The 24238-nt window shown below is 41.1% G+C and overlaps 2 protein-coding genes and 1 long non-coding RNA gene across 3 annotated transcripts; 2 read left to right on the top strand and 1 right to left on the bottom strand.

Annotated features, from left to right (window-relative positions):
• Positions 1-2326: 2326 nt before the first annotated feature.
• Positions 2327-9645, top strand: LOC310853686 (tetraspanin-8-like). Its single transcript, XM_083758081.1, has 9 exons — positions 2327-2580; positions 4319-4375; positions 5423-5548; positions 6187-6261; positions 6611-6709; positions 6928-7029; positions 7729-7761; positions 8319-8402; positions 8891-9645. The coding sequence occupies exons 1-9, from the start codon at positions 2521-2523 to the stop codon at positions 8990-8992; spliced, it is 738 nt and encodes a 245-aa protein (XP_083614207.1). The 5' UTR covers positions 2327-2520; the 3' UTR covers positions 8993-9645.
• Positions 9646-11951: 2306 nt separating this feature from the next.
• On the bottom strand, positions 11952-13412 carry LOC310853687. The gene is made up of 2 exons (XR_014568820.1): positions 12689-13412; positions 11952-12338 (listed from the first exon to the last, which is right to left on the bottom strand). It is a non-coding gene; the product is annotated as an uncharacterized lncRNA (long non-coding RNA).
• Positions 13413-18716: 5304 nt separating this feature from the next.
• On the top strand, positions 18717-24100 carry LOC310853453 (tetraspanin-8-like). Its single transcript, XM_083757789.1, has 7 exons — positions 18717-18896; positions 20022-20096; positions 21516-21614; positions 21913-22056; positions 22956-23003; positions 23146-23229; positions 23369-24100. The coding sequence occupies exons 2-7, from the start codon at positions 20034-20036 to the stop codon at positions 23468-23470; spliced, it is 540 nt and encodes a 179-aa protein (XP_083613915.1). The 5' UTR covers positions 18717-18896; positions 20022-20033; the 3' UTR covers positions 23471-24100.
• The last annotated feature ends 138 nt before the right edge of the window (positions 24101-24238 follow it).

Genomic DNA, 24238 nt, shown 5'->3' with positions numbered 1-24238 from the left:
AAACACATGCGCACACAGCCACACACGCGCATGCGAGCACACGCACACATGCTAAATAGCACTCACTTGACGCAATCATAGGGAAACTTTTTTCATGTTACACAGGTCGGGCCATTCTTAACGATGCTGCATGGTGCTACTGTATATAGAACCATTGGTTACCCAAACTGAGCCAGAGAACCATTCAGACTTGGTCATTAGTTCTCATGTTTTTGTCAATTAGGCTTGTTTTGCCGGACCTTTTGATGGCCGATTGACAACACGTGACCTCTGCTGGAAACGCCCTTATACTCTAAGGAAACGCCGTGCAGCCTTTTTTTAAGGCAAAGAAGTAGGGTAAGGCAACCGCGAAAATACGTCCCCTCGTCCGCTGGAACATGGTTGCAGCCAGCGGGCGGAACAGAAATCGATCACCACTCGGGTGCTATTCAAACCAAAAGTTCCGGTCAGATCAAGAATCCGACATGCGCTTTCTAGGGAAAATCACTTTATTGCCATAGTCACTGGAGGAAGTGGGGAGAATGCGGTCTGTGTTAATCTCGTGGGAAAGTGGAGCTATTTTACTATTTGGACATTTTCTGCCACAATGTTCTGTCCCTCGAAGAGTTCAGTCTTCTTTACCCTTCCTCAGTTATACAATAGTGTAATCAATCAATCAATCAATCAATCACTCCATGGAGAAACACCACACAACAGATATTTAGGTTGGACTGTCATTTATTAATCACAATCCCTGTCACTTCTCAGCCAGGGCTAATCTTCTTCTATATACATAACTATTTCACAATCTCCGAATGCTTGAGTCTGGAACTACAGAACTCCAGAAAGCAGAGAAAGGACTCTCATCTGTTCGTCATTTCCGTTCCGTTAGAATACCTTTGAAACATATTTTTAATTCCCATTTCTGCTAGGCTGCAAGCTGTATATGGTTTGACTAATATGTTTTACATTAGCATAAATTCTCGGCACTGCAAAATCGAAACGGAAGTGCGGTCGATGCAGGACATCCGGGGGAGGTGGTACATATGCAGGACATTTACCCCCAGATCATTTTCAGAGCTTCCGTGCTCCAGACTGTATGACGGAAAGCATTTTAAAACTGTGGCAGAATCGCGAGACTACTAAATGCCTAAAAAGAGAAAATGTTTCTCAAAGTGCATGGTCCAAGGACTCACAGGGTTCCTTAAAGGACAACTTTAGTTTTTTTCAACCAAGGTTCATGTTTTAGGTTGTTATTAGAGAAACTAAAAGGTGAGTGTTAATTTTCTTTCATTTGCTGCTTTCTTTCGTTTTGGGGATTTTAGCAGTTTTTGACAGGGGGGCGGGGGCATTCGAGCATGGGGCTAAATATGTATTGTTTTACAAAATATTATGGCGATTTATTTATTTATTATTTACTATAGTCCTAATAAACCCCAAGAAATTACATCTGGCCACAAAAGATCACAGGATCTATTGAATGTGACAAACTGACATATTGAGCCTATACACACAGTATAAGCCTTCCCCCAGTAGGCTACCTTCACATTCAGTAGATCATGTGATCTTCTGTGGCCAGATGTAATTTCCTGGGGTTTATTAGGACTATAGTAAATAATAAATAAATAAATCACCATAATATTTGGTAAAAAAATACATATTTAGCCCCATGCTCGAATGCCCCCGCCCCCCTGTCAAAAACTGCTAAAATCCCCAAAACGAAAGAAAGCAGCAAATGAAAGACAATTAACACTCACCTTTTAGTTTCTCTAATAACAACCTAAAACATGAACCTTGGTTGAAAAAAACTAAAGTTGTCCTTTAAGTGGGTTGCAAATGATGGACAGGTCAATTACAGGTGACAGGTCTGTAACTCTGACACTGTACAAATTTGCACAATTATTTGCACGGCACAAGTTGAAATTAAATGGCTTGTGAACCTATACTGCTCTACGGAGGAGCCATGCATACAGGGGCTCAACAGGGTTTTTTTTTTCTGGTGCACCTCAACCATCAGAAAAGAGCGGCGGAAGAACCACAGGCGTATTTAATATGAAAGTAATCAGAAAACATATAAAGCCTTCATCATGTAACGTTCAAATGGTCCGTTTTGACCTTGAATGGGAGGGAGCAGCCAATCTATCTGCTTCGGTTCTAGATTACAGACCCTCCTCGTCGCCCCTCAATAGATTTATTCCAAACTCTCTCTCGCGCTCTCTCTCTAACACACGGACACACACAGACACACGGACACAAACGGACACACACACACACACACACACACACACACACACACACACACACACACACAAACACACACAGTCTCACACACAGTCTCACACACACACACACACACACACACACACACGGTCACACACACACGGTCACACAGACCAAGCCACACCTTAGTGTTTGCAGCAGGGGATCCATCATCCATCTGATTTACCTTAAACTTGAACTGTGCAGACAGGAATGCAAAGCTCTACAGCCACTAGAAATATCTAAAGGTCTTATTATTGTTGCTACTGGGACCAATTCAAGATGGGGAAAATAAACGGCTGTCTCAAATGCCTTTTTATCTTCTTCAACGTGTTGTTTGTGGTGAGTATAGAAGCAATTTATTAGTATTATTGTTTATTACTGTTAATACAATATGGTCCTTAGTGTAGTGCATGATGGAAAGAAAAGCATGAATATAAAAAAACGCCTAATTTGTTCTTTTGATTCCTGTTTATTAGATCTGTATACATTTTTCATAGAAATCTACATTTGTATTAACTTTTTTAGTTAATTCAACTTCAAACATGTAAAAAAATATACCTGCACAATAAAATCCATTTGACTTGATAAGTCTCTACAGATGAGTGAAATGATCACTGAGGATTCTAGCGTGTGGTTTAGGGTTTCAGTGTGCGTGAGCACAAACCAGGTTGTTGACATACTAAAATGTACTCTGAGACTGAACTGAGATCAGTTGGCGTTTTAAGGGCAGTCAGGGATGGATTAACCCCCACGAGGGCCCCTGGGCCGGTACATTTTCTTGTTTTTATCATCTTTTTTTTACCTAAATTTAACAAAATCAACAGCCAATGAAACATGTAAAGCAGAGAGACAGCAGACCCATACATTTTTCCCATACAAAAGTGTTTTACACATCATAAAGGTCACATTCCCGACATCCCAACCACTGCCTGAGGGCAGAGATAATGGGGTGCGTGCGTGCGTGTGCGTGCGCGTGCGTGCGTGCATGAGTGTCTTCCTGCATGCATGTCTGCATAATATAAATAGAATTCACGTAATAACATGTTATTGAGGAATAACATGCTCCTTCGGAGCAATGGTCCGTCGGATCATAGGGTGCTTCTCGTGAACGTTCTGCTAAAATAGAAGATCTACAAGCTCACATCGTGCCGCAATGAGTTTGAAGATTGGTATAGAGATTTTGTGTAGTATCGGAAAACTGTTTTTAGACTCTGCCTCCGGTCTTAATGGGTTAAATGGTTATTGTTTTGAGAGAGCACGATCCCAAAAAGGTTTCAGCATCAGAGCATACCGCTGTAAACAAAATCATTTACCAGCTCATTGTTTACTCTTTGCGGTCGGTCAAACAGCGACACCCACTGCTTGCTTCCAAAACTGCCGGTGGCGCAGCAAACAATTCCTGTGGAAAACTATCTTACCATTAAGGCGAGTCAGGTAACTAGTTAAGGCAGGGCAAGTTTATTAGAATAGGTGCATTTCAACAACAGGGCATTTCGAAGTGCTTTGCACAAAACATTAAAGGAGATTGCGCCTCACTAATGTTGTTCAATATAGCCTGCTGCACTATGCAGAAGAACAAACAGGAGGTCCCATGTTTCTGCTGCTATACCCCTGATGAGGCCCCATAGTCTCTGAAGCATGGCTTCACTTGTGATCCGATGCCCTTCAGGTCTATAACACTTAGCTAACACTCAAAAGAGAGCATTGTGCTCAAATTGCTCTCTGAAATGGCCTTCCAATTTGACTGCCATTGGGTGTTTGCAACAATTAAGGCTACAATGCAGCTTTATTTAGAGTGAGTGATTTTGAACCAATTCCATGTACTGTATATCCTGGCAGGTTTTGCTGACAGTAAAGCAGTGCGACTCAAACTGTCCATGTCAAGGACCCGCAAATTAATATTTATTTGCATTTGTTAAACTGTTTCAAAAACATGCATCTTTCACATTCTTTTTGAATGATTCTTTTGTAGATCATCCATTTGATGATCGCCGATCTACAAAAAGAATCATGTGCGTAATGATGTGTGATGATGTGTGCGTGGTGATGATCTGACTCTTGCTGTCTCATTGGATAGCTCCTTGGAATCCTGGTAGTCGTGGCAGCTGTGAAGGTCCAGGAGTTTGCTGATGTGGTAAGGTCACGCTCACGTCAGACCACGCCCACCCGCGCACTCTACACTCACTATAAACACACATCACACCACAAAAAAGTATGTGCAGTATTTGTGTAAATGAAATGTACTTAATTACTTTCCACCACTGGATCACACCCATGAAGTAGATCATGAGTCCACCCAGTCACTTTCTATTGTACTTTAGAGGAACACTACATTTAGGCAGTGGGTAAAGTAACTACAGTACTGTGGTTAAAGGTATATTCAGTGATTTCACTTAATTCAAATATCACTTATTTTTTTGTTTTGTTGTGATAATCCTCTCTACTATAGTGTGCTGACCATATAAGGAGTTCCTCCCTGTCCTCAGTTAACCCCTGGTGGTCAAAAAACCTTAGGTTTCGTTTTTGGCTCTCTATCCTGATTGGATGAAAGGCTTAGGTCCCAGCCAAAAACGAAACCTAAGGTTTTTTGAGTGAAATCACTGAATATACCTTTAAGTACAATTTTGAGGTATTTGTATTTCAAGTAAGTAATTCCAATTTCCAATACTTTTACCTCTACTCCACTACATCTCAGAGGGAAATATTGTACTTTTACTCCACGACAATTATTTGAAAACTTTAGTTACTTTGTAGATTTAGATTATTATTGCAAAACAACTTCAGACAATATCAGATCTACAAGCTCACAATGTGTCACGATGCGATGCATTGTGATTTGTGAGTTTGTAGATTTTCTATTTTCAAAAGATTTTTATACATTTGAAAACATGAAAGAGTATTTCAATGCAGTATGGATACTTTTGCTTAAGTAAAACAATTGAGTACTTTTTCCACCACTGCATTTAAGAAGCTGTGTGTGTGTGTGTGTGTGTGTGTGTGTGTGTGTGTGTGTGTGTGTGTGTGTGTGTGTGTGTGTGTGTGTGTGTGTGTGTGTGTGTGTGTGTGTGTGTGTGTGTGTGTGTGTGTGTGTGTGTGTGTGTGTGTGTGTGTGTGTGTGTGTGTGTGTGTGTGTGTGTGTGTGTGTGTGTGTGTGTGCGTGCGTGCGTGCGTGCGTGCGCAGTTGAGTCTTCTAGGCCTTCCCTCTGGCTGGACTGCCTGGTTATGGTTGTTTGCTATCGGAATGCTCCTCATCTCCGTGTTTGGAATCGTCGCTGGATGTCTAGAAAGAGAGATAGTCCTTAAAGTGGTGAGTATAAAAGAAGAAAGAACCCCAGTGGTTGTGTCAAGAACCCCCCCCCCCCCCCCCCCCTAAATTAACATGTAGGCTATTTGGCCTATACCCCATCTGAAAACATTTTGTGCCAGTGGACCCACACACAGGATTTGTGTTGTAGTAATGTTTCAAAAATATTAAGGTGTTTTGAAAATAGCAGATGTAAGCTCACTTTAAGTAGTCGATGTATAGGGATTAAAGTTGTTAAACAGATTTTTGCTGGGGACATCTCCCTGGAACCCCCTCAAGGCCACCTAAGCTTATATATATATATATATATATATTATATAGCTATTATTTTTACATTTCTAACTAAAATCTTTGCCTCCTGCGGGGCCTCCCTCCCAGTTGTTTCTGATTTCTATTTGTATTTGATTCATTTAACTCAAATCTTTTCCTCCCGGGGTCTCTTTAACAAAAATGTGGGGGTGGGACGCACGGCCGTCGGCCAAATATATAGTTTTGGGGGTCCTTGACATGAAAAATGTTGAGAACCACTGATATACTGTAGGGTGTAGAACATATATTTTTCAGAAAACTGTTTAGAATACATTTTCAGAATCGGCCTCAGGTCTTAATGGGTTAACCGCTAATGGATGTCATATCTACAGTTTGCAGGCATCATGATACTTGGGGCCTTAATCATGCTGATCATTGGAATCATCATCGCTGCCAAACGAAACCAGGTAATTTCCTGTCTGTCTGCCTGCCTGGCAGATCTACAAGCTCACAACATCCCACTATGTGACACGTTGGGAGCTGCCTTGTAGCCTTGTAGATCTGCAATGAAATATTGCCAAAGACTAAAACTATGGATGATTTGATTTGATTTAATAAACAGACAATAGGTTTTCTGTTATAGCTTTGTGCAAAGGCTCATTTTTTATTTTATTTCAGTTGGCTAAAATGTTTTTCCAATTCTAGTTTCAGTTATTTTGTTAGCTTTTGTTAACCATAGTAACTCTGGTTATAAATCCCCCTGCTCTCTTGTCTGTCTGTCTGTCTAACCGTCTGTCTCTAACCGTCTGTTGACAGATGAAGAATTACTTTATGGGTTATTCTGACGATCTGTCCCAGAACTACATGTCGGATGAAAACTTTCGGAATAAGGTCACAGGTGATTGGCAGCTTCAGGTAAGTGTAAATGACTCGCTAATATGATTTATTAATAAATGAATTACCTCACACTGAACCAGCGTACATTCCCATTTAGACCACTTTTCAATCTATCGGTGAAGTGGTTTGGTGTAGTAGAAGAACAAAAGAGCAGATCAAGTACAGAGCCAAAGGTCAAGTCTTTTAAGTATTGAGGGCTGAAGTCTGTCCGTCTGAGTCTGTCCATCTGTCTTCAGTGGAAGTGCTGTGGAGTGGCCAGCTATAAGGACTGGGTCAATGACATCCCAGATACCTGTGAATGCAGGAGCAGCAGCTACGATTGTATCGACAAACCAGCGGTAAGTTGATTACTATACGCTAACCACTACAGCGGGATCTCTGAGAACACCAGTTAAAAAAATATATGTAATGTAATTCATTTATTTTATATTTGATTTCAACCTATATTTTACAAACGAGGGGCCAAATGCATACTTGCAATTTGTACATTTAAGGCCCAATATTAAAACCTGTGATAAGTCAGTCATTTGGGGAACAAACAAGATTTTTTTAAATTAAAATTTCTTTAATTTTGGAAGAAAACAAGAACTGCCAATTTAACGTTGAGAGATGCACCACAAGGTTCAGGTGCCTACTGGACCTGTATCCATACTACTACTGTAACTAATTCAGAACCAGTTCAGGTAAAGGCAGGAGGTGTCCTCAGCTCAGCAGCAGCCTCATTCGCTAACAAGTTAATACATATAACGCACCTCATTCCCACAGTTCAGTTTAGGCACAGTCTTTTTTTTAAGCAGTCCAACAGTCACTGTTCATTCTACATGCTCAGCATTGTCACAGCCCAAAACATGGGGGCAATGTTTATTTTTGTGTTAATCTGCACTAGTATCACAGGGGTAGAGTCACACCTCCGGCCAAACTCAATGCAATAGCATAACATTTTGAATAATGTTTAAGTGCATTTAATATGTGACATTTTGAGGTACATTTTGAGTTTTTTTCCAAATGTTAAAACAATATATTCTGCTTTCTTTCAGGATGCCACTGGTCCTGCACGCATCTACAAACAGGTATAATATGATATATGATATGATATAATATAGTACTTTATTGTCAGTTCACACTGAAATTTGTCTTGCGACCCAGCAGCCAAGTATGCAGAACACATATACACACATTTGACACAACACAAAGAACAAGACAATTTATAAAGACATGAAGACAAGAACAATATCGACCGCCTAGATGACCCCATGGCTACTACAACTCCTGATTAAGCCTCAACTGGTGGACAAAGGACCTCTTTAGTCTCACCTTATTGTATGCTGGTACATCATATATCCTTCCTGTTATACACAATATAACAATAATGATAAAATAATATAATATAATATAATAATAATAAAATAAAACAATATTGCACAATTACTACTACTAATAGTAGTAATTGTTCGAAAAGGAGCATACTAAGCATATGCTTATCTGGTCCTACCACTATTTCAAAATGAACTTAAATCAGGCCTCTATCAAGATTCTACTAGAAACAGTACTGAACCATACTGTACCACATTACACTAAGTAACACATCTGAGTACATCTTCCTGACTGACTGTGTTTCTTTCTATAGGGGTGCGGTACAGCGGCCTGGGCGCTCTTTGACTGGCTCTTTAAGATCCCCATGGGTGTGTTCTTCACCCTTGCTTCCACGGCGGTAAGATCGTCCCTTCATCACTGTCGGCTTTATACCGTTCTCATATTAGTCTTGATGTTACAGGGCAGTGTTGTTTTCGTCGACTAAAACTAAGACGACAAATGTTCGTCGACTACCTTTTTTCACTGACTAAAACTAAATAAAAATGAAATAAAAACGAATCTATGATGACTAAAACTAAGACTAAATATACTGACAATTTCGTCAACAAATAAAAACTAGACTAAAATGTTAGGAAGGGACTAGTGGACAAGAGATCCAGTTTTATGCAACACTAGAACCGTGTTGTTTAACAACTAGCCTACCAGGATTTATTTACCTTCCTTGGCCTGACTAGAACATTCCAGGTGACTAAAATGTGACTAAAACTAAGTGAAAACTATTCAAGAGACAACGACTAAAACTAAAATAGAAATTTGCTGCCAAAAACAACACTGTTACAGGGATACTTACGGTGAATGTGTCGCGTGTCTTTCCTCTTCCTCCAGATCCTCGGCCTCCTCGTCTCTCTCCTCATGATTCGAATGGTCCGACGCCACGACGGGGGGACTGGGGGACAGAACATCGCCATGAAGGGCTCTGGGTACTGAACCCCACCTGAATTTTTGATTGTAGCAGCGAGCACAGTGTCTCTGATGTCATGGACACTGGCCTCACTACCTTCCTGGACTACAATTCCCACAATTATTTGGTGCACTGCTCCTCCTTGTGGACAGGGGGAGAGCTGTCTTACTGAGACAACATGTAGTCCAGGAAGGAAGTGAGGCCAGTGTCCATGACATCAGACACCGGGCTCACTGCTAAAATCTAAAATATCTAAAACCACATATTACATACATAAAGACCCCCAGGAAAGTGTTGTAAAGCTTCTAAACGTCATTAACATATATGTTTTTGCAAAAAGGGTGAAGTGTCCCTTTAAACCCAACAGGTCAGTCTATGTACCACTCTTGGGGCATGGGGGCGCTATAGACCCTCCTATGTCCAGCTTTGAAGGTTTGTGTAAACACAAACATTGTGTTAAGACAAACAATGAAGGTTAGGACGCAAATTGTGATTGGCCGGAATGAAATGATGCATGATGATGTACGATGATTTTTGTACCGTGACAAATACACAACGCAAACGCTATACCTATCAAATTCTGCCGAGATCACTGCTCGAGAGCAGAGGTGTGAAGCTGGAACTAGGCCTGTGTGACACGTCCGGCCCGCAAAAGGACACCTTTCATGAGCGCCAGTGCCAAAGCAAAGCAAAGCAAAGTTACCATGTTTTACCCAGGGTAACTGGACTAAGCTCAAGAACTTGTTTACAGCAAAGGCCCTGCTCATAGAACATTTCATGGTAGGGGTTCAATGCCTTGCTCAAGGGCACTTCAGCGGTGGTAATTTAACGTGCCGGTCCGGGGGTACGAACTAGCGACCTTCCGATATCAAGACCGCTCCGCAAACCGTTCGTCCACCGCTGCCGGGCAGAGATGGATGGCCCAGACTGGCTTCATGGTCTTGCACTTGGTGGATATAACCAGGCTGCAATCTGCAAGTAGGGATGCCGCAATATACGCCCCTGCTCCAGAGACAGAATTTGATCGGTTACCAAATACAAATTTGGAATTAAATGTAGAATCATATGCACTCCAGTATTCTGGTCGAAGGCAATCATCCAATAACGACATTTCTTGTCATAATCTGAATCTGAATTAGACTTGGGAATCAAGTGCCTGGCTGAAATATAAATATATTAAAAATATATAATACTGTATTGTTGACAGTTCTTTTGAATTGTGGAATTTCCCTGCGAAATATTAATCTTAACTCTTCAATATGGATGGTCTGTGTATAATCCTTGTCTTAAATTCACCACAATTTAATCCACATCAAACCATAATTATTAGTACTAACTGAGAAATGTCAACAGACATCAACAGAGTATTGTGTGCATGTAAGTGACACCCTGTCAACACGATCACACCCAGTAAAGCTTGATTTAAACGTCATCGTACCACCTGCCGTCGCGTGCCGAAAATAGCCGATCTTGTACATGCAGATCGGCTATTTTCTGCATAGCAGCTCATTCTGTTGCTGCGTAAGATTCACTGCCAAACGCTGAACCTCTGAGCTCAGATAAAACCCTACTACTCCTAACAACCCTGCATGGGGAGAGGGATGTTTTAAAATACACACTTAAAAAAAGCATATGATGCTACTACGAGTATACATTGATTGGTCTGTATCTACACTATCTACACTGTCTAGTGTCTATCTATACCAGTGGTTCTCAAAGTGGGGTCCAGCTGGGACCCTCAGGGTTCCGTGGGTGGGTTCCAGATGGACCCTTACAGGGCTGTAACTCTGAGAGAACCATAGACAATATATTTCAGATGTGCCTGGTTTCCGTTCTGCTGTACATACTGGTCCAAAAGCAAGCTTTTTTTTTTTTTTATCAACTAACTGGTATGAAACACTAACCACGCGTAGCCAGACAAATATGCCATTGCAAAAGAATGAAATAAAAATTGCCCCAGGCAGATTGTGTTTGGCCCCGTTCAATTGAGGGAGGATTTCGGGGCACCGCAGTAGTGAGGAACCAGATTCGTCCGGAATCAGGCTTGAACCAACCAGGACCGTGTCCATATGCAAATATGGGGCGGGCTTATCACCTGTGATGTACATTGTAAGAGACTTTTTCACAACAAAGATGAATGCCGCCATAGCGATAAACGATTTAGAAAATATAATCATTCACATCAACCAATTTTTCTGTCTCTCCCTGTTGTTCTTCAATAAGTCTTTACGGGGAATACGAGTAGTATCGTCTGGCTAGCAGGCTAAAGGAGCCAGTCCCAACAATGCTTTGTTTACAATTTCACACTGCCAATGCCAGCGCATGTATGTTACATATAGTGGGCTGTGCTGCTCTGATTAGTAGCTTGTATGTCTGCAATAGTCTGTTTGAATCTTTTTGTAACCGAGACTAATAACCACGAAGTGATGTTGTCTGCCTACGCGAGGCTAATGAAACACAGACATGGACAGACAGGCAGAGAGAGGAAGACAAACGAGGGCATTTAACAGAATATTGTAATATGTTTTGATATTGATGATAGCTTTTTTTTAATACTTTATCATGGTGCCTTTTCTGCTTTGCTAGATTGTAGCGCAAAGACTATACTATCGTTAAGCAACGTTTGCTTCATTGTATCCAAATTATAGAAGGGCAACAAAGCTTATCTTTTTGCACCTTATCCACTGTTATCAATCGTTTTGTATGAACAGGCCTCATGTTTTCGGGGGAAAGCTACAGTATGATCTTAGTTTGAGATGGACGAGAGAGAAAGAGAAAGGCGGTGGCAGATTTATACTTAGTTTAGCGCTGGTGGCCGAAAATAGCCTACTAAGTATATATCAAGCCGAGAAAGAGAAGAACCAACATGGCCGACATTGAGCATGTGTTTTTTTGCTATTGACTATTTTTGACACGTAAAGTTTTGTTTGTAAGCACTGTACTGAAAGTTATTTTTTTATTGTTTGCAAATAGATGTTTTGTTTCTGTCCATTGTTAGCAAAGTGAATATATGCATGGAAAAACTGAATTAATTTAGGATGTTATTTTTTATACCGGGACCTCTAGTATTGCTGATTTTATATCCTACCACTACCACAGCCCCTTGCGCTGCTAGTTTTCTATCCTATAGTACCATTAGTACGGCTCATTATGCTGCCACAACCACTAGGACTGCTGGTTTTCTATCCTACCAGGACCTCTAATACTGCTGGCTTTCTGCAGCTGGTGTTATGTCCTACCAGGACCCTGGTAACCAGCAGTAGGCCTACTAGAGCTCCTGGTCTGAACACAAAGAAAGATGTCAAAGTTTGTGGCTATATGTTTATATTCAATTTCGGTGTGCATTTTGAAGTTGAAGTCTCAGTGAGGTGCCTGCAATGTTTAATAAACCTGCAACAACAAGATATCCTCTGTTGTTTGGTGTATCGCGTGTGTGTGTGTGTGTGTATCGCGCGTGTGCGTGTGCGTGTGCGTGTGCGTGTGCGTGTGTGCGCGTGTGTGTGTGTGTGTGTGTGTGTGTGTGTGTGTGTGTGTGTGCTTGTCTCTGTCTCTCTGCACACCAGAGATTACAAGTCTATTGCTAATTCTATTAACAACCCACAGCAGCTGGGAATTCTGCTATTCTTTGAGTGTGTGTGTGCGTGCGTGTGCGTAAAGGAGATTTAAGGTTCATTATGATCAGAGAGCAGATTTTGAAGTTGAAGTCTCAGTGAGGAGCCTGCAATGTTTAATAAACCTGCAACAACAAGATATCCTCTCTGTTGTTTGGTGTATCGTGTGTGTGTGTGTGTGTGTGTGTGTGTGTGTGTGTGTGTGTGTGTGCGTGCGCGCGTGTGTGCACGTGCGTCCATGCGTGTCTCTGTCTCTCTGCACACCAGAGATTACAAGTCTATTGCTAATTCTATTAACAACCCACAGCAGCTGGGAATTCTGCTATTCTTTGAGTGTGTGTGTGCGTGCGTGTGCGTAAAGGAGATTTAAGGTTCATTATGATCAGAGAGCGCTGAGTGATGAATCGTGTGTGTGTGAGCAGATGCATACACAATACTAAAACATCATGACAACACAAATAAGGATTTTCTATTCAGGATACCAATTTTATCCGGTCAGGAAAGAGAACCCATTTATCAGCTTCAATTTCATACTGTTGTATTTCCAAAATGTGTTATTCTTTTGTTTCATCACTTCCAATTTCACTTTTCCTGTATGAGTGCACTTGTGATTAGATTTTAAAAATCCTGAAAATGTATTTGTCTTTTTATTAAAGAGCTGGATCGAGAGACAACAAAGCTCCTGATATAGAACAAACATACTATAGTGGTTGCTATCAGAATATAGAGCTATTTAACACACATTTTAACGAGAGGAATGCCACTGTAGGCCTACTTAATTATTAACTAACTGGTACAATAGAATTCACAACTAGAAAGGTGGTGGAACACCATGTTTTGGCAAATCTACAGACGGTGACATTCAACTATGACGTATCTATGTTGTATGAATGTTGGGTTCCTCAAAGTGGGTGCTGTGATGCAAGTCCAGGCGTGCCGCAAAATACTTGATATGATAATATTTGCAATCACTTCAGTTTACCATTTAGACTCTCTATGCACACTTTTCCTGGGCTGTGTGTGCTCCAGTTCCTGTCAATTTGATCCAATGAAAGCCAATGAAACTGGTCAGATGACCAATGATATCCAATGAAATCAACAGGAACTGGAGCACACACAGCCCAGGAAAAGTGTGGATACTTAATCAAATGTTTTAAGTTGCACTGCACTTTGTGAGTTATTGTCTCCACCAGGCCGAAGGCATGTGGGGAGAGTATGTTTTGCACTCCGTCCGTCCGTGTGTCCGTGTGTGTGTCCGTGAACAGCTAATCTCGGCCACCGTTAACCCGGTCGATGCCATATTTTGCACACACACTCCCTGGATGCCAACCATGAACCTCTGCCCCAAACTTTCCAGAACGGCCTGTTATAGCGCCACCAGGAGGCCGCTTTGTGCAAAACAAGTTTTTCAATGCCATATTTTGCACACACACTCCCTGGATGCCAACCATGAACCTCTGCCCCAAACTTTCCAGAACGGCCTGTTATAGCGCCACCAGGAGGCCGCTTTGTGCAAAACACGTTTTTGCACAGTACACCTACAGATTTTGTCCAAACATCACGCAAATTGGTACACAGTCTCTCTAGAGCCATTCAACGAAACGGGTCTTTCAGATTTATCAGACTCCATCCTGATTGGTTAAGATTGGCTTCCAAAGTTCACAGGAGTGCTCAGTTTCAAACAAAATGCTGCAAATCATGAACACATCGCGTGATTTCCGTGAAATTGTGCACCCACATTCCCACTAGGCCGAGGACGAAATGCCACATGAACAATTTCAACTCAGCCTCAAGGTGGCGCTATAACTGGCCGAAAAGTGTTTTTACCTCTAACTGCACGGATCTGTGGATAACCTGGTGGAGACCTGTGCCCGGAAGGGCACTTTTTCTAGTTTTTCTATCTTCTCGCCAAAAATAGCACAAACTCACGCCGCGTTGTGAGCTTGTAGATCAGCTATTTTTGGGATGATGGAGTTCAAAACGTATATACACAAGTATATACACAACAATCTCACGGTTCCCCCGTGAGCCGTGACAATAGTGTATCTTGTGGAGAAAGACTTATTACGTACCGTAATAAATGTAAGGTGCTACAAAGCAACAATGTCATTCAGGGGTTATTTAGAGGGGGTGACCACCTGAGCCAAAGATGTTTGAGAACCACTGTTCTATAGAATTCAAAGCAAGCAAGAGTAGTCTCATTTAGAACGCCCACGTAAGTCTATAATCGTTCTCCAATATTGTTTCAGAGGAAACGAAAGGAGAGAGGAGAGGAGCTCGGGTACTGTCAGGATCTGTCTTTCACGAGTCACACCCACATTCCTTTCTGGTTCACTTATCCTGTGTTGATAGTGTTCACCTGTGTCCTGTTAGCAGCTGTCTGTATAAAAGCCCTGCTGTTCTCTGTAAGGCCGTTATCAGATAGATTGTCTGTTGTTTATGTAGACGAGTTATGTCGGTTGATCAGTGGTGGAAAAAGTACTTTTTTACTTAGGTAGAAGTCTCTGAGATGTAGTGGAGTAGAAGTAAAAGTATAGGAACATTGGAATAAATACTCCAGTAAAGTAAAAGTAAGCGAGGAAAGAGGAATGTGTTATGTAATAATTATTATGTTATTATTATGTTTCTCGTGTGAGTGCGTATGTGTGCGTGTGCCTATATGTATGTGTACACAAGAGACGATGGGTACATAACACACATCAGGGGGATATGCAATAGTAAAAGGATACCGGGCACTGCTCTACCTGTGGGGGTGTGGAACGCGTGTGCCGATTTTGAAGTCTGTGGAGCAAACGGTTCTCGAGTTACGTGCACTACAACTGTACACACACGCAGACAGACAGATACACACACATACATGCACACACATGCACACACATGCACACAGAGACGTGGAGCATTAATTGTAGGATTCCCAATTTTTTTTTAAACTTTCAATTAAAGAATATTTGAAAATAGACGATCTACAAGCTCACAGCGCACGGTGCGACGAGTTGTGACCAAGTTGACCGTCTATCTTTGAATAGCAGAAGTATACAGGGTTAAAGTGGTTCAACTGATTTTGATGCTACAGTATCTGCGCCATCCTGTGAGAGGGTTATCTAATAGTCCAATAAACAGGCTGTACACTTAAAATCATGGATTCACAAGATCTGGCATTTATTGATTGCCCACAATTATCCCAAATTGAATGGTCATGTGATATACATATGAACAGCAAAGACATATATATGAAAGCAAATACGACCTGTTACATCACAAATTCAGATTCGATCATATCAGTCCGCAGATCGGTGGGGCCCCGCGAAGTGCAGGCCAGAGGCCGGGTTAGTCTGTCCTGGAGAATTCTGACGTGTCACTCTTTTCTCAGACGCTATATAGGAATCGCTCTGTCACTCCGTGACCTTGCTTGGGCACAGCCCGGCTGCACACTCTTAAAAGTAATGGCAACTGCTTAAAGGGTCTACTTTCCCCCATCAATAGTAACACGTTTGAAAAACACGTTTGAAAAACGTTAACAAGCATGCATGCATGCTTGTTAACGTTGTTCGTTTCATTTCCTAGCCTAGGTGACATCTTTAAGGGAGGGTGGGTGTACACTACAGTATGTGTGCGTGTATGTGCAGTAATATTCTTATTCATATAGTTTTTCGACCACATGGAGCCCTTAAGGCAGGTGTGTCCAAACCTTTTTCAAAGGGGGCCATATTAGAAAATATTAAAACACCCAAGGGCCAACTACATCTCCTCAACTGACATAATGTGCCTATGTAGATTATAACAAAGTCATATACTGTACATATGCATCTCATTTAAATGATTCTATTTAACTATCATCATCAATATGGTCTTTTGTTAGGTGTGCTGTGAACAATACACAAAAATAACTCAGCCTTTTTTCATCCTTATTTTTAAAAATAGACTTTTTTTACCCCTTCAGAATGAGACAAGGAACAAGGAATCGTGACAAATTATATTCTGGGAAATGCCCAGGTTAATAAAAAACGTCAACGTAAAGATGTTGGGGGTTAAACAAATCTGTGACTAATCTGGGTTGGGAAATAAATTCGTTATTCACAAAATGTGTTAATAAAGGTGGCAATCACACGCAAACACTCACACACTCTCTCTCTGAGAGATTTCACAATTCTGTGACTCCCCCTCTGCAGCATCTGTGGCTTTATATGGTACTGAGCTCACAGGTAGCCACTGTGCACACACACACACACACACACACACACACACACACACACACGCACACACACACACTGCCCTGACTTCACTCATCATCATAAAACAAGGTTCGTTTCATAGTTAATGTTTTTAATTCAGTTGTTATAGTTTGGTGTCTCAATTAATTAATTCATTGTTTAGTTTAACATAATTGCCTTTTCTTTCAGCTCGACTTATAAATAATTTGAATCGCATTGTCTGTTTAGTCAGTTCTAAGATGTCAACAATAGTCATTTAATGCTGTCTGATAGATGTCATGCTAATTAAGCTAGTTCATTGAAGTGCTCAGCCTGTTTTTAATAGCATCTTTTACTTTGACGTTAAGGAATTATATTTGACAATGGACAAGCCCTACAGCACTCTGAAATCAGCCCTTATTCTGTTCTGTCTGCTACTAGGAGTAAGTAACATGATTATGATTATGATTATGATGATTATGATTATTATTATTATGATTATGATTATGATTATGATTAGTAGTAGTAGTAGTAGTAGTAGTAGTATGCCGTAGTGCACTGTAAAATCCTACAGGTTAATTGTGTACAAAAGTAACCCAATTTCTAGTGTGTTTTCTAGTGGTTACATAAGGCTGTATTCCAGTAAGGAATCTGTTTACATTCCAGTTTGGCTGAGATGCAGAAATTGTTCTATACAGCTCTCACATGCACACGCACGCACGCACACACACACACACACACACACACACACACACACACACACACACACACACACACACACACCGCAGTAGCAAAGACAGTGGCCATTTAAGGAAAATAAAATAATGTTGAACAGATGTTTCAGGCACACCTTTTTATTCTAGTCAATTAGGCAAAGTAAAATCCTCAGTGTTCATTTAACCCTCTGGAGTGTAGGAATCAATAATACACGGTCCGCTCTGTTTTCCCTCTCTACACCAAATCTATTCGCCAAAAATAGCAGTGGCAGCCATTTTGTGGTGCCACATATTTATGCCCATTCTTTTTTAGTTGTTTTTCACATAATCAAATCACCAGGAGCCTGGATGGCTTGGTTCCAGGCTTAACCCATTCTGACCTGAGATCAGATTCTAAAAATATCTATTACATCCTGACAGTTTCATTATTAATATCAATATGCACCTTGTAATAAGAGTTGCTGACTGATTCAGCTGCGGAGCTGCTGGGATAAGGAGAACTTGACGGGTGAAGAACAGACTTCGAGACGGTTTAGCAATGTTTTAAGGAATACATTAGTTTGTTTCACAGATAAAATGTGTCAGTGCATTTATATTCGCCAATTGCAATTAGACAGCATAATTCACGATCAAGTTTCTTTATTGTTACATCTTATATGGGTGCGTAAGAGTCACATTAATTTGTTATGGTTATATGTAGCAGCCATAACAGGTTGAAGGGCCATTTCACCGCTAAGAAAAATAATGAAGTCTGTGTGTTGACTAGGGTTTGTTGAATTCCTAGTTCCTACAATGGATTGTAGGAATTCCTACAATGACCATAATGCTTTGGTGCACTATCCTCTATGAACTGTACCATTTTGTCCACCGGGGGAGTTAAGTTTCTCTCCACCTGTCCCTATCTCCCCACCTGAGCCCATCTGTCCATCCTTCTCTGTGGTCTCAGGCACATCTTCGCGCACAGCCGCGTCTGAAGAAGCTGACGCCCGACGTCAACCCCGGCTTTTTAGACAGCTGGTGGATGGGAAAGAAGCTCCACCTCCACGGCTGCCTGACGCGGAGGACAGCGTTTCCGGGAATCTGTCCGTCGCGTCAGTCAGCTTCTTTTCCATCCACCAGCTGTCTAAAAAGCCGGGGTTGACGTCGGGCATCAGGTTCTTCTGACGCGGCTGTGTGCGAAGGTGTGCCTGCGGGGTCTGTCGGTCTGTCTGTCTGTCTGTCTGTCTCAGATATATTTTAGATATGTGTTATATATGTTAATTTGTTCTATACTTTGAAACATTATTTTATGATTAGGTGCAGTCTGTGTCTGTAGGCGTGGTGTGGCTCTACATCCTGGCAGGAAGCTGTATCCTTCTGTCCTGTTTGGGAGTGTGTGGAGCGTACAAGGAGAAGAAACTCCTTCTACGTCTGGTACAATATATTATATAATACTCTATGGATGCGTGGGTGTGAACTTTACTATAGTTTTGAGGGCCAAATTACAAATAGGCCACCTAATAAAAAATTAAAAGGTACTTACTGTAGTAAACGTATCAATATCATATTATAGAAATAGTATACAAATACGAGTTTGGCATTCAATTTACTTGACGTACAAAAGTATACCAAAAGAAAAAAGTACTCGTTATGCAGAATGTTTCATAAGTTTTCTAATGTATAAAATGTATCAAAATCCTTTGGAAATAGCAGATCTATAAGCTTGTATACTATAGTGACTAAAGTTTTCAAATATCCTAATTTCAGAGTATAAAGTACAATATTTGCCTCTGAGAGTTAGTGGAATAGAAGTAAAAGTACAGAAAATTGCAAATACTACAGTATAGGTACCTGCGAGTGCCAGTTGTCCTGCCACGGACCTAGCCTGGTTAATAAACCAGACTAATATCGCACAGATCCGCGGGATATTAGTCTGGGGAGGCTCAGCTTGGATTTCATTTCCAGGGAAACATTTTCTCTTTGACGCAATTGGTCAGAGCTACTGTCAGTCAAAGGTCTCAAGCATTGAACGTCACTGTACCAAAGCCCGCCCATATTGCATACCGTGTCCCTATTGGGCGCACACGTTTTCGTGTGTAGAAAATGGGCGTACAATTGAGCCTCTCCAGACCGAAATCCGCCGGTAGGCAATTTTTTTTTGCCAACGGCTGATTCGGTCTGGTTTATTAACCAGGCTACCACGGACCGCCCTAGGGCCCCCCCCAGCCGCCGGTCTCCCTGTCTCAGGGATCTGTGGCTGTGCCCGGTGGGGGAGCTTCCGAAGGCGGCTCCGGAGAGCTCTCAAACCGGTGCCACTGGAGCGTGCACTGGAAATAGCAGATCTGCAAGGTTAAGGTTAAAAATGGCAAAGAACAGAAATTGATAAAATGCCATTCATAAAATCTGCATCCTGAAATTTGACTCACAGGTAAAACGTGTGTAAGTCTGTGCATGAGTGCGTGTGTGCGTGCATGTATCTCCATTGTTGTTTGAAACCAGACGCAGACAATTAAGCCAAGCATAACAGGAAACCATTCCTTTGTTTATGTAACTTGGCAGTTCCTTGGAGCAATGCTGGGAGGATCATTCAGTTTGTTTATCTTTGGGATGCACGGGATAACCGCCAGCGCACAGGTACGTTATTTGTCAAAGGTTTCCAACAAACTTTGCAGCCCAATATATATTAAGCTCTATTTAAAGTAGTGAAAATAGCTGATGTACAGTACATGGCTCATGATGATGTGTTGTATCGCGACTTAGCTTGTATTTCTTTCTGGGATATATATCAGTTAAGGAACATGGAAGGGTTGTTAATGTATTTAACTAACTAATTAAACACTCTAACTGTCCCCCAATACCAGAATCACAAATTTGCATGGCTCAACTTAAATGTTAGCAAATCCACCATTATTCATTAATGGATACATTCTTTTCTAAATAATTATATGAATTCAAAGCACAATTATTATTATTATTATTCCAATTTTGTATTTTGAGCTGGAAAAGTATACAACGAATTCCCAATTCCCAATAAAACTTAAAGGTATATTCAGTGATTTCAGTCAAAAAACCTTAGGTTTCGTTTTTGGCTGGGACCTAAGCCTTTCATCCAATCAGGATAGAGAGCCAAAAACGAAACCTAAGGTTTTTTGACCCCCAGGGGTTAACTGGGGACAGGGAGGAACTCCTTATATGGTCAGCACACTCTATAGTAGGGAGGATTATCACAACAAAACAAAAAAATAAGTGATATTTGAATTAAGTGAAATCACTGAATATACCTTTAAATTCCCAAGTTTATATCTAGGCTAATATTATCAAGGATGGTGGATGTGGAACCTCTTGATTCAAGTAGTCTCATCATAGACTGCTATTCATTCTGGTCTGTTTCATGCTCTTGATTGCCATCTGCTGGTGAAACAGAATCTCAATGTGGCACATTTGTCCATCCATAGGATACAGGTCCAGTGGGCACCTAAACATTATGGGCAGCACAACGTTAAATTAGCTGCTTTTGTTTTTCTTCCAAAATGTACAAAAATAAAGCATAAACTTGAACATGCATGAACAGGTACATCATTATCAGACATGAGGCCGATTCTACAAATGCCTTCTGCGTTCTCAGTTGTAAGTTTTTCAAAAAAATTAAAGAAAATAAAATAGCAGACGTCCAAGCTCGCAGTGTGGCACAAAGTGACGTGCTGTGAGCTTGGATATACGGTTAAACGGTTAAACTTGCCCTGGCTTCAACTTCTTGTTTATACACAATATACTGGCTATATATAATAATATAATAATATAATGGCTGTCTATCCATGGGTTTTGTAACATCTGCAGCATGCATCAAATGCAGACCCCCCCCCCCCCCCATTTATAAAATAATATATAAATAAAAAATGCAATATAAATCAATACATATAAAAAAACTGGTGCCCAGAGCGGTGCCATGCACTGTTTCGGTTACACTTTTCATATAATATCCTTCATTTTGATCACATATCTTACCTTGTGGTGAACAGGAAGGTGGTCTAACATGTCATTTCCTGTCCACAGATAAAGGAAGGGCTGAGAGGAAGTTCTATGCCAGATGTGGTCAGAGCCATCATGGCAAACGAACAGCAGAGGACCAATCTGAAGGTTTTAGAGGCAAAGGTGACACCTGACGGACACGCACAGCATACACACACACACACACACACACACACACACACACACACACACACACACACACACACACACACACACACACACACACACACACACACACACACGCACTCGCACACGCACACGCACACACAAGACACTTACTACTACCATATGGGCTTGCCAATTAACATTTGAAACATTACATTGTGGGACACATTGCACTGTGTGTGTGTGTGTGTGTGTGTGTGTGTGTGTGTGTGTGTGTGTGTGTGTGTGTGTGTGTGTGTGTGTGTGTGTGTTGTAGCTTGGCTGCTGTGGTCTGACTGGTCCCAGTGACTGGGAGACAGATGGAGGGCATGTATCAGACAGCTGTCTGTGTCCCAGTGAAGAGCAGCAGGACACACTGCGCTGCGCCAACACCACCTACAAGACCTACTCACGATATCTGGTAAATAAATACAATAAACCACCTACAAGTCCAAGACCTATACTCACATGTGGACGTGGTGAATACACAGTAAATGGTACACCAGTGGAGTCACTCCACTGCTGAACTATTTACTGTGTATTGGAGTGAGTGTAGTAGTCTACTTGCCAGCCCATAGAGCCCCATTGTGAACCCAGACATGTTGAGTACAAAAAGGTTTTATGTTAGAAATGTTGAGCATGGGTCCCGACTCCCCAGCATGTAGAAACACTTTGCACAAATGTGCAAATAACATCATCACATCTGTGATGACGGCTATGGCCGTTTTTAAGCCCAAGGAGTGTTTTTTGTGCAAAACTAATGCTTGGAATGGATTCACGTCACATGTTAAAGCATGATGAGTCACATACTATGCCAATTATGAAAATTGCTCAACATATGCAAGTTAGCATCCGGCAGTTTCTACATGCTGGGGACCCATACGCAACATTTCTAACATAAAACTTTGGTGTACTCAACATGCCTGGGTTCACATTCATGTTAAGTGGACTATAGTGACAGGGGGGGGGGGGGGTCAGAGGTCAATCCACAGGTTGGGATTCTGGAGGGAGAAGTCTAGCATGCCTGGAACTTTGGCTATAGGGAACAACATAGGTCTACTGTACATTCGGACAGTATACTATACATTAGACACAACATAAATTCAGACAGTGGACTATAGCCTACATTATTAGACACAACATAAAGTGTACATTAGACAGTAGACACAACATAAATTCAGACAGTGGACTATACATTAGACAGACACAACATCCATTCTGAATAAAAATGTTTTTCCAGTATTTGGCATCCACTTGGAATGAAATGTATGTCCAATATTTGGCCTTGTTGTTGAGGAGTGTGTTGTTGTTTGTTTGTAGTTTAACGGCAGAGAGGAAATAACGCACACAGTCAGCATCTATAAAGAGGTAACGTCAAACGCACACACGCAGTGCCACACACGCACGCACGCACGCATGCAGACACACGCTGCACACACACACTAATATTCAAGTAGATGTGAATTCATTCAAGTGTGTGACGTGTGTGTGTGTGTGTGTGTGTGTGTAGCCTTGTGGTCCAGTACTACTTGACTTTGTGGATCGGGGGATCAAAGTCATCTTAGGAATCACCTTTGGATTTGCTATCACTGCGGTAACTATATATAACATTTATCGATCTATCTATAATGTAATAAGCAAGATGAGGACATGACTGTGTGTGTGTGTGTGTGTGTGTGTGTGTGTGTGTGTGTGTGTGTGTGTGTGTGTGTGTGTGTGTGTGTGTGTTACAGATAGTGGGTGTCATGCTGTCCCTGTCTCTCATCTACAGTATGGGGGCGACAGAGCAGCAGAGTGGATCAAACTCTAACATCCCGTTCCATAGATTTGCATAGACTGACTGACTGACTGACTGTTTTTAGTGTTCATGTTTGACAACAACATTATCAAGGTTTTTGGATAAAAAATATCAGTGACAGTCGTGGAAAGTAACTAAGTAAGCTATATTCCATCAAGTACTGTAGCCTACTTAAGTTCAATATTGCGGTACTTCTACTTTACTTGAGTAAAGAGCTCACAATGTTTGAGCTTGTGAGTTTGTGAGCCTTTAGACACATTTTTGAAACCTTTGAAAAAAGCAGAGACAGTCTACAATGTCTACATATAATGGGAACCTTACCTTTGCACTTTTACTCAAGTCAAATTTTAAATTATAACTTTTTTTTTTACTTTTGCTTTTTTACCTTATACTATATATATACTTTGGTTATTTGAAATTTGATTTTGAAAAATGTTAATCTATTTTCATAGTTTGAACACCTTTGCCTTATAATGACCAGGTAGAAAGTTGTTAAGTTTCCTAATAATGACGTATGCACATCACTTTGTTGCCCTTGTTATGATGATGATGATGATGATGATGAAGATTGTTGTTTTTGTTGTAGTAGAGTACTTGCACTGATGTGTGTTTGTTTGATTTAAACATGCACTATGTTTTTTATGAATAAAATGACATTTTGTCTGAGTTCAAATTTCAGTGTTATCTGCTTTGTCATCACTTCCACGTCTAGAAGGGTAAGCAGCAGTGTTCTGTATCGTGTGTGTAATGTTAACTACATACCAGTAGATGGCACCAGAGTCCATCATGTGACTGGTCCCAGCTG

The sequence above is a fragment of the Protomyctophum parallelum genome (genome assembly GCF_964188405.1).
Source record: "Protomyctophum parallelum genome assembly, chromosome: 22".
In the NCBI taxonomy this organism is placed as follows: Eukaryota; Metazoa; Chordata; class Actinopteri; order Myctophiformes; family Myctophidae; genus Protomyctophum; species Protomyctophum parallelum.
This window is presented reverse-complemented; position numbering and strand designations above follow the sequence as displayed.